Genomic DNA, 17923 nt, shown 5'->3' on the forward strand with positions numbered 1-17923 from the left:
AAAAGGAGTGACTGCAGTGCTGTGTCAGGGAGTGTGGATGAAACACCGAGTGTGGCTGTGGCTTCAGAGCAAGGAGGCAAATCCTCTGTGCTCTGACATTCCCCACTCTGGGAACTGGAGCTTAGCAACAGCTCTTGTTTCAGCATTTTCTCCTAGCTAGCTGGGAAGTCGGCATATGGCATTTAGAGAATCCAGTCCAAATCTTAGCAAGTCCATTAAGTTCAGCTCTGAAAATACTTGAATGAGTCTGGCCCAAACTCTAAGAGCTGTAAAAGCAATTTAGAGCTTGTGACACTTAACCTGCATTATGGCTGCACCCTGAATTTCCAGAGGACAGCATTAAAAGAACTCAAAAAGTTACAATTCTGCTTAATATTAGAGGGTTTTAAAAATGATGCTACCCTGTACAGGGATGCTGCAAGGTCCCTCTGAGCTAAAGAGGAATCACATTCTCATCAATTGTTCAGGGTTCTCCAAAGGAAAAGCAGGAAACAAGAACTGCAGCAGCAGCAGCCAAACCACAGCCACAAAAACCAGCTCCCTCCTGCACTGCCTGTGGATAACATTATTCCATAATTATTCCCACAGGATTAAGTGGGGCTGCTCTCACATTGTGAATTAAACACATTCAAATACCTGCACAGACCAACATAAAATTTTACTTCTCACTGGTTTCCCTGCCAAATCCATTTTCCCTTATCAGAAGGGGATTCTCCTGCCCACCTCAGGGCAGCCACTGCCCCCGAGCTCCTGCCCCTCCATCCATGCCACTGGGATGGCACACAGGGGTCACCTGCAGGGTGGGAAACACAGCATGGGCAGAAGGAATCAAAGGTTGGGGTTTTTCTTTTTTTTTCTTTTTAAAATAGCTTTATTTATTCATAAGGGAAATAAAGGAGCATCAATAGAGATGGTTTTAAGCTACACATACACACGAACAAGTGCCTTGTTAAAACAGAAAGAACACTCTTGTGCAATGTAACAAAGTATTTCATACAAACTCCACATCTTACCCCTCCTTATGAAACTGGCAGAGCTGGCAGGAGCATGGTAAATTAGGTCAAGCTGTACCCAGATGAGGGATTAGAGGAGGAGTTTAGGAATAGCTGAAGACACCGACAGCGCTGGAATGGAAACGTTGGGTTACTCTCAACAGCAGGAAAAGAGAGAGACATCACCAAACCCACAGCAACCAACCCAGAGCAGTGTGTCCCTCACCAACAGGCTCAGGGGGAGGGTTAAACACACGAGTGAGAACCTCCTGCAGGTTGTCACAGCTGTAGCAGAGCTCCAGGGCAGCTTTTCTTTGCTGGCAAACACTGAAAGAGGGAAAGTGAAGCAAAGCTTCCGTGGTTACTGCAGTGAGTGAGCTGTGCTGCTGCAATAAGGCCAAATGTCATCAAAGAGACTTCTTCATGTTTGAAAACTCCTGGTGTGGGATGTGCAACAGCATAAGGGTGTTAACCGATGTAAAGAGCTGCAGAGCTGAAGCAGAACCAACTTGCTCTGAGACAGAATTCAGGGTTCCTCTGCAATGTAAGGAGCAGGAAGAACAACATAAATAGCAAAGATAATTCAAAACAAAGACACCAGACAAGTCCTATTCTTAGAAAATCTGCTTTCACAATGAACACTGTTTTATCCTTCCAGTTTTCTTTAAATGACAGCACGGTGAGTATATGTTATTGGGCTGTGGCTAATCATAAATTCCACCACTCAATGGCATTAAAACAAGCACAAATTCAGATCAGAAACACTGGAACACAAAAACTGAATTTACATATGCCTCCAAAGCAGTGGATGGGACTAATAAATGCTTTTGGAATTTGGGGAACTCACAGATCTCCAGAGCAAACAAAAGACCCCAAATAAATCCCAGCTACTCAGTGGTAACTGATAAAGATGAATAACTTTAAGCTCTGAGACCTCTTAAAATCCCATCTATGTGGTGTGAGGTAATAGGGGAGAATTTTCTCAAAATTTGAAAGCAATAGCTTAGTAGTGTGAGCTAATTATAAAATGTCATTTTCCTAAGCCCTGGAATTACAGTGAGTCAGCCTCTGGCAAAATCCCCTTTGGTTCCACTGTTTTATGATGTTTCCCACATCCCCAGACCTTTTATCCTCCACACCATAGCAAATAATAAAATCCCAAGACCAGAGAACGAAAAATAACCAAGATTTCAGTGCATAATTTCTGCAAAGGCAGGGGCACAGTGAAGTAAACAGCTCAACATACTTTTGTGAACACATTAATCTTTTATTTCAGCTGGTAAATCTGGCTCCTGGCTCATGTCAGATTTCTTTCAAGCCATCAAACCAAACCTCCTCTTTTCTTAAAAAGAAGACAACAGCATTTCTTAGACTTACTGCTGTAAAAGAATTCCAGTAAATGCTGCCCAGAAAATCCATTTGGCTGCCTCAGCTATCCAAGAATATTTTTAATGGGGAAAAGACGAACATGTTAAGTATTAATGTCTTTAATGTGACATTCCATCTGGTTGACAAACCTGTCTGGAGAGAAAAGGCTCTCTCAGCAGTGGATATTCTGACTGAGGCACAGGAGTTGACAATCCTTAGATTCAGATTCTCTTCCCAGCTCCACATCAAAGCCATCCTGAGTAATTTTGGTATCCATTACTGCAAGGCTCCCCCTACAAAAAAGAGAATATGCATCCATTTAAAAAAATTCTGTCTATTCTAATGCTGCACCTTAAAAAGAATTAGATTCAAGCACGCACAAAAGCACGAACACTGATTTAATCACCTTTTCTGCTGCTCCCTGTGAAGGTCAGATACATCATCCTTCATGAAGACACACATTCCTTTGCCCTTGTTATGCTTTTAATTCACTGATAATTACTACTGCAAATCTGCTTAACCTCTGTCAAAACAATGACTTGTTATTATTGTTCTGACAACTCTGCTTCTCCTGCCTGATCTGTTCAGACTGATTAAGCAAAAGAAACTTTCTCAGCCACCAGCAACCTGACAGAGGAGCCAAAACCAAGCAGGGATTTAACTGGGTGTTGCTAAACTTTCACAGTAGAAAATAAAAACTCATTAGTACAAATGTAGCTGATAACACTTGATGAAAAGAAAGTGAAAACTAAAACAAGGAAATGAATCTTACCTTATGTCCTTGCAGGAAAACATTCCAAGTTTTTCCATCTTTCAGATTTATGCTAATACCAAAATAAGGTGTGGGCCAGCAATCTGACAGTTCTTTGTATCCACTGAAGGAAATGAGGGAAGAGTCTGATTCTCTTACAACCTTGTTCTTTTAAGAGTGTTGCATACCACATCTAAATTTTTTTTTTTTTAATCTCCTAAGGAAGCTTGAAAAGACAAGTATCATTTTGAGAAAAACCTGCAGATCAGAAGGCAGGAGAACAGCACAAAGACTGCCACAAGGATGCTTTATTTTTTGCTTGGTCTCAGAAACACAATATCTAATCTCTTACGTAAAAAAATCCCAATTCTGGATAATCATAATTACTGTGTCTTCAACAGCATAAACTTTCATTCAGTGAAAGACATTTTGGAATTTATATCAACAAGGCTTCAATAAGGGGATTATTGTAGAGTTACAAATCATAGATTTTATTAGGGTTTCTTCTTGATTTGACCTTTAACCCACGATAGCCCAATGATACCAGTTAAATCTTCTTTTCTCTGTGATACTTTTAAACATCATAGGAAACAACTGCAAACATTTACTGAATAATTTAACTGATATGCTCCTTCCCAGAAAGATAAAACCAGGAAATCAGTGACATGCTGGAGGCTTTGCCAGTGGCTTGACAGAAAGTCCACCTTTTCCTGCAGGTTTAGTGCTGTGCCAGAATAATGCCAGTTGTTTTTGGGGTGAGCAGTGCAAGGGAAGCAGGTGGAACAGGAAGCAAAGGAGCAAGTTCTCTCTGCCAGTGGGTTGGAATGGGTTTCCATGTTCCACAGGAGCATACCTGGAGCCTTCCAAGCAGTGTTTTAAACATTCCTAAGAGCCAGGAGCAGCAGTCAGCTGAGAACACACGTGGGGAACATCCAGACCGAGGCACAGACGGGCAGCAGCTCCTCCATCCTCTGTGCTGGGAGTGCCTCTGTGCCTGTTTCAGATCTCACAGTGTGCACACAGGTTAGATATCAGAGATCTGCACAACATGTAATTAAACTTGTTACTTCCCCGGATTTTAAATTTGCTTCTGCAAATATTAAACATGTGACCCATGCTACTTCCTTTTAAATGAGTATTGCTTTTTATTCGTAGCTATTATGAGATTAACAAGTAAAAGTTAGCTCTGAAAAAAGTCTTTACAGTAATTTATGGAGATTAACTTTCCTATTTAGGGTAAAGTCCAGACATTAACAAGAACAATCACTTAAATAAAAATAGAATATAAAGCCTATGTTTAAAACATGGCCTTTATTAGCGCTGTCTAGTGAGCTCCATATTTATCTTACATTGAAATAGTTCTGCTCTGCTGAAGAAAAGACAGAAAAAGTGCATTTACAAGAGTACTTTTTCTTTAATTTTCTGCGAAAATGGAAGGAATTGGAATCACAAGTTGACAAATGTTGTAAAATGAAATTTCAAGAAACATCAGTTTTAGTAATGCTACGCCATCACTAGTGTTTCCTCCTGACCTTCTGCCGTGTGGAACCAGAATATCCTGATATACAGTCTAGAGCATCTATGTTATTACTCTACAGCATATTAAACACAGAAAAAGGGGTTCAGACCCCCTTTCAATGTACAAACATGAATAAAAAAATTGATTAAAAAAATCACTTTTTATACATAATGTATATGCAAACTGCTTTAAATACATGGGTTTGGAAGAGTTATTTACAACCTGCATCTGCCCGTGGGACAATCCACAGGCAGAGCACACACAGTTGCTTTACTTTATTGGTGCATCTCAACTTTGGGAGATATAAATTTATTCGGCAGTACAGCAAACACAAGAACTTGTGACAAAGCATCTTAAGGGCAACCCAATAAATTTTGTTCCTCCAAACAAGGTTAAGTACTAGGACTGCCAAAGTTTCCAAATAAAGTTTTAGTTGAACCCAGATGCCTGCTGGCAGATCTGTGTGGTGGAGGATATGTAGACAGACCCATTGGAAGTACAGGCTTGGCTACTGGATAACTCCTCCTGAAGAACCAGAACTGATAAGGATGTTTTGTCCAAAGAGTGAACTAACCTAGAATTTTTTTTTCCAATTTTATTAATATTTTAAAAAATACATAAAAATACAACATCCAATGTCTGAATAAATATATTTAACAAGTTGCAAGATACCTTATTTTACACAAAAATTTCAGCTTTAGAAATCTTGTTAAATAAGTTCATTGTTGTTATATATTTCATTTTTCGTCTTTTTGTAACAAAATAAAAACTCTGAAATTACATAGAAAAAAGACAAAATATTTTTGTCAAGGGATAAGATAGTCCACTGAAAACCTATTCACAATTCCACTGTAAACATTAATAAACATTAAAACATTTGCATAATTGTGTGCTCAAAAATCCTATAAAAAGTGGAAGACTTATTACAACTGTAGTTTTCAGTCAACTACACTTCCTTTCACAATTTATTTTGTCCCATTTACAGCTTTAAAACTGGGCACATTGCTGAACACATACTTTGGCAGTTCTGTATAGCAAGTGCTTCCACAAAGAGGAACTACTCACCAAGAGTTACCCACAGCTCGGTGAAAGTGCAGCAGTTACTCAGTTCTTTTGGATAATACTCTGATGTCTGCTTGGTGCACTTGCTTTTTTTTTTTTAAGATCACCCTAGAACACCTGAATGCTTCATTGGACATAACTTTTCAAATTTCATAAGTGCCCTTTCTCTGTGTTAAGAAAAACAAAACAAAACAAAAAGAAACAAACAAGAAACAAAAACAAACACAATGACAAGGATGTCACATTGTGCCTACAAACCTTCAGTTACCAATGAGCTTAAGTTCTCTGAACAGTAAATTAAACAAAAGAAGAGGGTAGGAGGGGGGAACAGGTACAGTCCAGCAGTGGAAGTGTGTACAGGATATACTTGGCAATGTCAAACCAGTTGAGTGCTTTCTGTGGCTGAATTTCAGGGTTTATGTCCATGGCAGCAAGTTGCTGGCAAGGCAGAAAATGTTTTATCACCTGCATTCGACAGCCAGCACGTTCTGGGGAGGAGAGGATGACGAGGGGCTCATTCCAGTGTCCGAGGAAGCAGATGACATGGATGCTCCTGTATGTGACACTGAACATACAGAACAACAGATCAGCAGCAGGTTATCGAAGTACAGCTCACAAGGAAGGCTTCCTTGGTTATTAGGTTGTTTAAAAAACATCAAAGCAGCAGCACAGACACAAAAAACTGATACAGAGGTTCTGCCAATTGCTTTCACTGCTGTGTTCACAGTAGGATTAGCCCTACCCAATTACTGAAAAGGTAACTCAGATGAGTTCACTGCACTAATGGAAAACACTTGCACTAGGAAGCCCAAGTTTCTAATGCACAGTTATAAAAGGCAGCAAATGTTTCTGTCAGGTTCAAGTTCTAAAAAGCCACAAAAATTCTTTCTAAATATGTATGCAAACAGATGGTAACACTTTCCTTTCTTCAAAAATATCATCAATTAAACTCAAGTTGCTTTGAGTTATGCATTTCCAAACAAATTAACTCCTCATGGGAATCATAAAGCAGATCTCAGCCTTACCTTCTCTGTCTTTCTTTTTTAATCGTTTCCTTCTCCTGTCTATGGTTGCTACTTCTGACTTCAAGGACATGTAGTATTTTCGTATCTCCTGCAGTTTTTCTTGTAGGAAGGAGATCCTTTCAGTGCTGCTCATATTGTCCAGTTCATCTGTAAATGGAAAGAAGAGAAAAAATAGCTTCATCAAGGTGATTTTAAACAAATGAATGCATTTCTCAAGAGGATGTAGGACACAGCATGGAAGATAACACATTTCCATAACTATGCCAGAAAAGGCCCACACCTAATTTAGAATGCTAAAATTTGCATGTTTTTCTTTCAGAACAAATTTTCTCACAAATTCCCTGTAATCAAGTCATTGCAAGAATCCTTACTGAGCTGGAAGCTCCATTTGTACACTCTGGGTGAAGCATTCTGGTGGTGGTGCTTCTCCCTGTGTTTGTCCTTCTCTCCATCTTTGATGTGAGGGGAAATCACCCTGGCAGGGGAGCGGGAAATCTTCTGTGGTTTGGATGCATTGATGTGTTTGACAGGAGTACATTTACTGGAACTGTCCAGGACAGGGAGGTCTTCACTGTCACTGCTTTGTCCTGCAGGAAGAAGAATTTAATTTGGATTTAAAACCTCCACATTGACATCTTTAAAACTGTGGTTATAATAAAAAAATAATGATTAAGAAAAGACTGATGCTTCTTGCTCAGAAGATCCCAGAATGCATCCAAGGAATAATGGCCTCAGATTCTATGAATAACCTGACCAGACACAACATGCACTGAATTCTCAAGTGTAATAATCATGGTTGATGCAGGAGAGTTCAAGGGCTGACTAGGCCTAGTTAGAAAGTGATAGCCGAATTTCTTTACAGAAAGAATAAATAAACATATCAAAATTAGAATATTAGAGCACTGATAAACTATCTTACATCACCTATTTTAGCTTTCTAATATAAAGCAGACACTGAAATCCTTTTCTTAAAGATTATAAGCCTGTACTACTATTGGTAGGTAGCACATGATTGTATTTAGTTATCAAACTGCTTTACACATCTAAAGGAACAGTTCTGAAACATGACTAAAACAACAGAAGTTTAACACATAACTGAAAATTTTTAGCTCATATATTCAAATACTTTAGATTCCCACCATAACTGCCAAGTTTTCCCCAGGCACGTTAAATATATCTGAATAGTGTATGTCAGATAATTACTATTTTAGTCTGATATTTAAAAATATAACAGTGTTGTCACAAGGGCCAAAAACACTGACTCATTCATGCAATGATTGTCAAAAACTTTGTGACAGGAGGGAATGTCCTTAAGCTGAAGGAGAGCAAGGATAGATGGGATATTAGAAAGAAATTCTTTATTATAAAGGTGCTGAGGCCCTGGCACAGGCTGCCCAGAGAAGAGTGACTGCCTCATCCCTGGCAGTGTTCCAGGCCAGGTTGGATGGGGCTTGGAGCAACCTGGGCAAGTGGGAGGTGTCCCTGCCCATGGCATGGGAACAAGATAATTTTTAAGGTCCTTTCCAACCCAAAACATTCTGTGATTCTATGAAAAATGAGCTACAGAAACACAAAAATCCAGATTTCTATTACAAGTTATAAAATAGTCAAATGCTCGAGAGAAAAGCTGGACAAGATTCCTTTGGATGAAAAGCTGTTCTTTAGCAAACATTTTTCCATACTTCATAATGACAATTTTTTTGCCATGAGAAACACCTGTTATAAGACTTTAAATGTGCCCTCTCCTAAATTCATAATCAATCCAATACATAAAAATCAGCATAACGGTGAATATTTAGTAACTGCTAATATAAATAATAATTTAGAAAATTTTCCTAAGTAAGTAATATAAAATAGCCAAGAGATTTCCCAGTTACACTGCTACTGCAGAGCTCAGAACTTCTCTCCAGTTTATCACCAATAACCAAGATGAATAAAAATGAGAAACCTTGAGAGGGAAGCCCCATCCACTGGAAATTAATTGTAGCAGTGAGAACAGTAGGCTCTTAGACGTGTTTACAGGCCAGGATAACCTTCCCCCTCCTCCCCCTGCAGGAATATACCTGTTCCATTCTTTTCATTTTTGGCTGCAGCACTGGTTCGCTTTGGAGTTCGCTTTTGCTTTTTTGCCAGTGTTCCACTGTTACTGTCACTGGGTCTTTTTTGACCTATGAGAGAAGAAAAAAAAAAAAAATCAAAAATAAAATGTAAGACACCTCAAATACTTCTACTACTAAAAAGCTCTCTTCTAAGCAACAAAGAAGTCTAAAACCAGACAAGCTGAGACAGTTGAGGCTGTTCAGCCTGGAGGAGGCTCTGGGGAGACCTTAGAGCCCCTTCAAGGGTCTAAAGGGGCTCCGAGAGAGCTGGAGGGGGCCTTGGGGCAAGGACCTGGAGTGACAGGACAAGGGACAATGGCTTCCCACTGCCAGAGGGCAGGGTTAGATGGGATACTGGGAAGTAATTCTTTATTCTGAGGCCGTGGCACAGGTTGCCCACAGAAGCTGTGGCTGCCCCATCCCTGGCAGTGTTCCAGGCCAGGCTGGATGGGGCTTGGAGCAACCTGGGATAGTGGAAGGTGTCCCTGCCCATGGCAGGGGGCTGGAACAAGATGGGTTTTGAGGTCCCTTCCAACCCAAACCATTCCATGAGTCTATAACCAGAAGACACAACAAACCAGCCATTTTTAGCCAAGTGACACCAGTCTCAAGACACCTTCAGCAATGATTCCAGCAGGGAATGACTCCTCCAGGAAACACTCACCTTTCTCTCCCATCTCCCTCTCTTGCCCGGCGATGCTGCAATTGCTCGACGTGGTACTGGCTTCAAACCCGTTGGCAGACTCGCTCTCACAGAGACCTTCCTGAGACTCCTCTGCCACACTGTCCACCTCAATGGTCATGTCACTCTCACTCTTGATGCTGCGTGACTCGTCCTGGCTGAGGGCCAGGGGAGAGGCCACCGGGAAGCTCGAGGTGACGGTGGGGGCTAAGGCAGAGGGGGCAGAGTTGGAAGCATTGGGGTCTGGCTTTTCTGCTATTGTGTCTTCACTGCTGCTCTTCTCCTTCTCATCCAAGTCATCCAGGTCTACTTCATGGCACAGCAAGGTTTCAGGACCAATCTGAGGCATTGTGTCATCCTCATCTTTTAAGGGAAGGCTCTCGCTCGCTTCGGCCGGACGTTGGAAGTTGTCGCTCCTCAGCTCTGGGCCGTGTGGAACCGACTCTGCCACCAGGGATGGCATCTCCTCGTTTTCAGTTCTGAGGGACTCCTCAGCATTCAGCCCTCTACATTCCTCTGCTCCAGTACATTCATTGGTCCTCTCTTCAGATACAATATTTGGCACTTCCATCTCACTCTCTCGTCGATTTCTCTTCTCAGGTGATGCCTGTTCCAAAGTTTTCCTTTTCAAAAGCTTCTTATCTTTTGTGGAAGGTTCTGTTTCACTTTCAGTAGTGCTGGAAATGTCTTTACAGTCCAAGGAAGACACATCTAATCTTTCAGGTTCTGTAAGAGACTCATTTGCCACCTCTTCCTGGCTTCCTGGTACAATCTTTGCATTCTCTAATGACGGATCTTTTGTCTTACTCCTTCTCCCTTTCCCCTTAGGTGATTTTTCAACCTCTCTTTTGATTTCTTCCATTTGATCCGTTTTATTTCCAAAAATTTGAACAATTTGTTCACTTTCCTCAACTTCCAGTTTCAGGGTTTCTAGTGGCTGTACTTGAGTCCTGTCGTTTTCTTTCAACGCATGAGAAATCTTTGGGTTTTCCTCATCCAGCTTCTCATCACGGAGTTTTTCGCTTTTTTCCAGTTCTGAAGTTTCTGGAGAAAATTCTTCATTCAAATTCTTTTCAGATGACTCATCTGCTTCACTGTCAGATGTGCCAGAGTCTAAAAAAATTTTTAAAAGAAGCAAACAGCACCCTAAATAATTAATTACAACACGACTTCTTATTTGAACCTCACAAAAATCCCCTATTTTCAGTAATCTGCGGTGTCAACATCAGTTTACAATAATAATATTAAACTTAAAAAATCCTGCATTATTCAACACACTTGCTACAGTTCTATTTTTACCTAAAATTTCTACAAAACTGCAGAGTTGAGGGAGCATCTGGATGATGCTCTTAACTCAGGTGATTTAGTTCAAGTCTATGATTGTCCTACTACTATTTCCCAAATAATCCAATACAAATGAATTACATTTTATAGCAGCAGAAATAGTTTTACACATTCTCCTAATCCCATGGATATTGCCTCCTCCATGTGACAGTACAAAACCAAAAAACAACACTTCTCCCCTCCATGCAGAGGAAAAAGCCCAACCCAAACCCAAAAATAAAACCCCTCTACATCCCAATATGGACTCATTGCTAAGCTATTGTACAAATGATGCACCACACAGAGAGCAGGCTTTAGTACATTACCAGATTATTCAGGGATCTGTACTAAAAGGAGACCGTGATTTCATTTCAGCTCTTGTTCAGAGAGGCTTAGAAATACCAAAGATGTTGCTGCCATTTGTGTATAATTAACTGCTCTGCTGGATGATGTAGTATTGAGGTTGAAGACTTAATTAGCACAATTAAGACTATCATTATAGCACTGGATTTGGTCTGTTCAGGACTGAAAGGCTCTGGCTGAAGAACATGGAATCACTTGTACAGTCACCGCTCCTCAGTGCACAAACTGTGCTCCTCAGCAGTGTCAGCTCAACTACTTCCTCAATAAATTTTACAAGGAGAAAGGAAAAAAAAAAAAAAACCAACTAAAAAATAGGGTTAAAAAAAAAAATAAAAACCAAACCTCTTTTCAAAAAGGTACTGAAAAAACCTCCATAACATACACAGGGCTGAGATCACTCACCGTTTGATCCTCTATCAGAATCAAACATTCCTGAGCTACGTCTCGTCTGCCTGCGAGGTGTTGCTAAAATTAAAATCGAAAGGATTAATGTTCATCGAGCGGAACGAGCGCCGAGCGGTTGTGCTGGGGTGGAGCCGGGACCTCAGAGCTCACATGCAGCTCCAGGCCACACCACCACCAGGGCACCACCAGGGCACCACGGGGACCCTGGGATCCAGCTGGGAATGGTGGGGAGCACACGCTGCTCCCTGCACCTTTGGAGCCGGATTTACCTTCGCTGTTGGGCGTTTTGGGGAGGCTGCAGGACGTGTTGGATGGAAGAGTGGATTTCAGAGGGGGCCGCCCACGCTTGGATTTTTGTTTCTCCTCGTCCTTCTTCTCATCCTTTTCACCATCTTCTTTATTCTGCAGGGGACACAACAGATTTTTATTAATGTTTCACTGCTGATTATCAAACTTTTTGCTCTATTAAAAATTACACTGTGGACGGAATAACTTTTTTTCTTTTAAACAAGGACAGTGCTAGGAAGTGCAGGACTTCTCCATCATTAAATACAGCACTACAAACTTATTGAAATCCTTACTTTTGTTTTTTTCTTCTGCTTTCTCTTTGGTCCTCCTTTTTCCACAGGCCAGATAATCCGATCAGCTTTCACCCATTCATCATACCTGAAAGAGAATAACAACGTGCTGTCATCACTGCACATAAAAATGTTGTTTGAACATGAGGATTAAAAGACTTGAATTACACAAAATATTTATTAGGTAGGCAAAGGCCAACACCAGGCTGGACAGGGCTCAGAGCAACCTGGTCTAGTGGAAGGTGTCCCTGCCTGTGGCAGGGGGGTGGAATGAGATGGGCCTTAAGGTCTCTTCCAACCCAAACCATTCCATGACAGCAGAACATGTATTTACAACACATGCAGTACCTGGCCTTAGAAAGATTAATGACGTGTCTAGTCCGTAATAAAAATCTTATGGGATGAGGGAATGAAGGTACAAACTGCCTTGTCTCTCACCACAAAGCACTGGAACACTCAGGGGACTGACTCAGCTCTGAAGTGTCAGTTACTCCACATCATACACATAAGAGTTTTCACCACACCATGCCTCAGCAGAAAAATGTACCTTTTGTTTTGAAAGGTAAAGTTTTTCAATTATGGCAACAAACTGGATGAGATTCTGAAAAGCACAAACACACTAATGCTCTTCAAAATCTCCTGAGGTACTAATAAGGTAAAGGGACACCTGTAAATATTTGGGGAATATTCCCACACTCAAACTTCATGTTGCCACAGAAAGAAATCTGCTTATGGATTTGGAATACCACGAGTCATACACCAGAAGTATATAAAGTAGCATAAAGATTGGCTACCAGGAGAAGCATTTTTACAATCACAGTTAACATTCAATACAAAAATGTATTTTGCTGCCAAAAGTCCAGTGCTTAATACACTTACTTGTAAATATCTTCACCATTATCAATGACTCCTTTAAAAGAAAGTCTGCTAATGCTAACACTGACAGACACAATAAATATCAGGGATACTCCTGGAAGGAGTGAGGATTACTAAGCCAGATGGACACTTGGGAAAATACAAGTATATTCTGATGTTTCAATGCAACTCCATGAACAAAATCACTGACATTGAAAAGTGTGAAAGAGTCAGAGCCTGTTGTGTTGACAATTCAATTTGGAGCCATGCCACTGACCAGCTCCCACTTTATTTCCTTAAAAACAAAAATTTCTTTTGCAAAAGCCTTTGAATAAAAAAATGAAAGGCAATTTGTTATCCCCACCTTACATTCCAACCGTAGTAATGAACTAAATATAAAACTTCTCCATCATCAATTTCTGTGCTTTTAATACTGGCTTCATAAATTTTTTGAGTCTTTCCACGTCCATATTTTACTTTCACTTTGGTTCCAGTCAGGCAGGGTTCTGTGTCCTCCTCATCCTCTTCACCTTCTGATTCTCCTTTGTTCTCAATTTCTTCCCTGCAGTAAAATGCCCACTAATTAGTGATAACATTTAAAGAGAGTAGTCAAGGTAGAAAAAGGCTGCAAGAAAAAAAATAAATTCATTTTCTGCACCCTGTCCTGTCTCTGAAGCTTGCTCTGAAACAGATTTTTTAAATCAAGAACAGGACTTAGGGAGAATACGGCTAAGTACCAAAAATATCCAGAAAATTATATTAAAATTTAAACATAATTTATAAAGTGTGCAACTACCTCAAAGCTTATTTTTTAAATTAATATTTTGATTATACCAAGAGGAATAAAAGTTAACTCAGTGTGTGTCTCCTGAACAGGATAGGAAGAACTAACTTCACTTTTTGAAATATTTTATTTTGACACATTATTTATAAAAACAGGTTCTTTTACAATTTGCTTAACAGGCTACAGTTCATGAACTGCACCTAAGTTTGAAATACCATCATAGTGATCTTCTCATGGATACAAACACCATTCCATTGGAAAAAACCACACTTACAAGAGTGTTTAGCCAAGCTTAAGAGTGTCTGCACAGCTCTTTATTAGATACATCCACCTCTTATTACACCTATAGCTACTATTTAAATATTATACTCAAACATATGTTCAAGAATTACAACCTAACCCATTTTTAGCTATAATTACCTCCCTATTTAAGGGAGAATTTAGCATAATTCAAAAGTTAAACTACAAAAAATGTCAGCAAGAAAGAGAATACTGAGAAGAACTATGGGCTTGCTTTTAATGAAAAATATTTGCTGGCATTCAGTGAAAGATCAACTATCCTGTGGCAAGCAACTCAGAGGACAAGCAACACCCACATGCTTAAAGAAAACTCTTTGATGCCTAATCAACTGACACACAATAAAAACAAGGAGCCTGTAGCTTCACCAGCCATCAGCAAACACTTAAAAGGACAGGAGAAGAGGGATTTGCCATTTCTATTTCAACTGCCCAGGGAAGTGTCTTCAAGCTGTTCCCATCCTCACAGCATCTGGCAGACTTACAGCTTGGTCAGCTTGGTGTCTGGAGGTATTGGTGTGATAAAACACCAACACAGCCTTGGCAAGTAAAATGACAGTGAAAAATACTGTCTGGCATCGACCACAAAAAGATGCTTCCATAAAGTACAGCAGGCTCGATGGGCTTGAAATAAAATGTTCCCTTCCCTGCCTGTCGGAGTGAATTAGCTTTCTGATTTTCACACTTCAGTAAGACCAAGTCTGTGTCCTCCTGCCTGAAGAACAGCTCAATCATGGCACAGAGAAACTCAAAGGAAGGTGATACAAGTTAGTGCTTACCTCTCCCTCTGCCTCTCTTCCTCTTCATCTGATTCTTTATCAGAATCCTCCTGTTTTTTAATTTTCTTCTCTTTTTGCTTTGGTGTACTTTTCTTCCCTAGTGGAGTTTCATTTTCTTTCTTTTCTGCATTCTCAGGTGTTTCCTCTACATCTTTGTTTTCTTTGTTACTGTCTTTTAATTTCTCTTGGGTTTTATCCTCTTCACCATCTTTTTTAGCAGGGGTTGCATCGCGGGCAAGTCTTCTTCGTCCCTGGAACAGAAATAAGATCAGTTTAACAACTCCTGTCACCTGCTTTCTCCATAACCTCTCCAAATCTCAGCAAAAACGTGAGACATGCAACTCCTGTTGAGAAGAAAGGCTGGAGGTGACAAAAACAACAAAATATTCTAAAATATTAAGATCAAAGCTTGAAGGTTTTGTATCTGGTTCATCTGGAATAAAGAGGATGGGTTTCTGATTAACTGCTGGAGGATTTCAGGACATTTGTTTGGATGTTTGTTGCTTTGATACAGTGGGCCAAAATGTCTTTGTTCACCTACAGCAATACATTATTTAAAGTGCTTGTATATGAGTACTGAGAGGAGACATCTTCCCCTCAGCATCTTCAATCCTGACAGTCACCTGTGGACATCACAGTCAGAAATTTGTCAGCTTTCAAAAAACTTTAAGTATCCCATTTTTAAAAGGCACTTTGAGTACTCGGGCAGTTGCTGCCTGGGGCTATCTGCAAGTGATTCTTGGAGATCTAGCACAGGATTATAATTTGATTTATTAAAAGTCTCTTGATAGGATCATTGTTTTTAGGCAGAACAAGGAACCAATTATTAAAAAGACAAAAATTCTTACATTTCTTTATCCTTTCTTTGAGTGTCCTCAAAAAGAAAAACCAACTCAAAAATAAATGAACAAACTAAGAACAAAGCTAATGTCATGGCAGGAAGTTCTCTGAGGCTGATGCAGCTTGGAATAACCACTTCCATTTAGACAGAAATATAATACATACTAGAAGTCTCAACTTGTTTACACCATGTCCTTTCATCTATTGATTTATAAGGCCATATATTTGCTTGAAAAGCTTTGCAAGAAGTACTTTAACAGAATGACATTTTAGTGGAACAGAATCCTTAGAATTTGAACAATTTTAAAGTAGCAATTCTTGTCCTTCAGTAGTCATGCTCTGTTAAGGAACACAAAATGTTCTTTTAACGTAATTAACTGAGTGCTACAGTCATATTCCAACACTTCCAAAGTACTGTTTGTATTCTCTATGGTGTTCAGTATCCACCAGCTGATGGGTCACTGGTCTGATCTATGTAACTACTAATGCAACCCTCACCTCTACAGCATTTAAAGATGAATGAAGGCTAAACTTAATTGATCCTCTCTCTACTTTTGTCTATATACTGTAATATTTCAGTGGGGATTTTTTATTAGAAAAGAGACTGTGATAAAAACCAACTCAGAGAAATGAGTCTTCCTTTGATTCTTAGATCCACAGCAGGTTTTTGACATTCCTGTTCCTTGCCAGAAGGCTCCAGGCTCCCTGTGCCTGTGGAAATCCTCACCCACAACCAAGACTGTCCTGCTGTGTTTCACTGTTCTGATGATACACAGCTCAAAGCAGCTCCCAAGCCATCCCTGAACCACAGCACATCCAACACAGCCTGAGCAAATCCCACACATGTGTGGAATATGAAGGAATAATCAAACTTGATTCTGTTTCTGGGTAGAACATAATTAACAGTTAACACTCACAGAACTCCACACTTGTACAAGTGCACCAATTCCAACCTGCAATTGCTCCACAGGGAAAACTCATTATGGAAACTGCTCACTGTACAAAGGGGCTTTGTTAAGGACCAAACACAAAGCAGTTCAAACCACTCACCCTTGGGGATCTTAGCTCAATTTCTTCTTTCTCACTTTCACTGCTGGAATAATTTTCTTCTGCTTCTTTTTTAACTTCTGTTGGGGGCATTTTTTGTTCCTCTTTCACACTCTCCTCCATTGGTTCCACGTGTTTCTGTGTGTCTTCTATCACTTTTGGTTCATTGTGATGGATGGTCCTAAACTGAATGTTTGCAGAACGGCAGTACTCTTCAAAACCATAAAGATACCTACAGACACAAGTAAGGTCCCCTTTTATATTTAATGGTTCATTCTCTATTTATTAAAGTGCACAAAACCTATTTTCCTGCTCAGTAACTTCAGGAAAATAAAAAAAATTTAAAATAACAACAACCAAACAAACCCAAATAAACAAAAATAAAAAAGCTAGCAAAGATTTTGAAATGAAACAATTCTGCACACAAGTCAAATGGTGAAAAAGAATACAGAGAGGTGCTTCCCACATATTTAACTTCATCCCCAGAGAGTTAAGAATTCCTGACAGTAAAGCCATGCATGAGCTTGTACTCTGGTAACTCCTATGCACACTCTAACCCAGTTACAGGTGAGAGAGGTATGAATTAGCTTTTTCTTCAAACAATTAATATGCAAGTTACAACACACTATCACTGTGACAACACATTTTCATGTGTCCAAGCAACATCATCATTATTATTTCCACTGTAACAGCAACCTAGTACACACTTACCAATTACTCCTTCTAGGATAAACACTCTTCTCTGTAAAATACAGACCTTAAACATGTGCCCAGTTCAAATCCCTCTGAAGATAGTCTCAATATTGTCATCTTCATCAAATTAACATGAGTTAAGTCATTAGTCATCCCTATTTCCAAATTTCCTTAGCTTCGAGTCAAGAGAACCTCATTCTTCCCTTTTACTCAAAAAAGCTCAATTGTTTTGTGTCAAACTTCCAGGAGGATAAATAATAGAAATAATTTTTATTTAGAAAATTAGCTTGAAAAATGTCATTCCTAAAAGGTTTCCAATTCAAAAGTTACAACACAGCTGAAAAGCGAGGGTCAGAAGAAAGACTTATGCATTTATTCATGATTTTACTACTTAACACTGTCACATCCACCATAGCAATGCACACAGTTAAGTCCTCAAGCCATTATTCTACAAATTCTGC

General features: G+C 39.7%; 1 protein-coding gene across 9 annotated transcripts in view; it reads right to left on the reverse strand.

The window, feature by feature from the left end:
* ARID4A (AT-rich interaction domain 4A) overlaps positions 1 to 17923 on the reverse strand; it is a 53266-nt gene that overhangs the window by 2165 nt on the left and 33178 nt on the right. For 2 of the 9 annotated variants that reach the window (XM_069018539.1, XM_069018540.1), the window contains 12 exons: positions 16773 to 17001; positions 14883 to 15133; positions 13387 to 13584; positions 12171 to 12255; positions 11859 to 11991; positions 11587 to 11649; positions 9481 to 10611; positions 8781 to 8885; positions 7089 to 7304; positions 6718 to 6864; positions 6158 to 6257; positions 4233 to 5859 (listed from right to left, as the gene is read on the reverse strand). In XM_069018539.1, coding sequence (XP_068874640.1) covers positions 5796 to 5859; positions 6158 to 6257; positions 6718 to 6864; positions 7089 to 7304; positions 8781 to 8885; positions 9481 to 10611; positions 11587 to 11649; positions 11859 to 11991; positions 12171 to 12255; positions 13387 to 13584; positions 14883 to 15133; positions 16773 to 17001 — 2722 coding nt within the window. In that variant the 3' untranslated portion in view covers positions 4233 to 5795. Of the gene's footprint in view, positions 1 to 841; positions 2654 to 3132; positions 4151 to 4232; positions 5860 to 6157; positions 6258 to 6717; positions 6865 to 7088; positions 7305 to 8780; positions 8886 to 9480; positions 10612 to 11586; positions 11650 to 11858; positions 11992 to 12170; positions 12256 to 13386; positions 13585 to 14882; positions 15134 to 16772; positions 17002 to 17923 lie in introns of those variants that run through there. The other 7 variants (XR_011151513.1, XR_011151511.1, XR_011151512.1 and 4 more) reach the window with 7 other exon arrangements.

The sequence above is a fragment of the Aphelocoma coerulescens genome, chromosome 5 (assembly GCF_041296385.1).
Source record: "Aphelocoma coerulescens isolate FSJ_1873_10779 chromosome 5, UR_Acoe_1.0, whole genome shotgun sequence".
Classification (NCBI taxonomy): domain Eukaryota; kingdom Metazoa; phylum Chordata; class Aves; order Passeriformes; family Corvidae; genus Aphelocoma; species Aphelocoma coerulescens.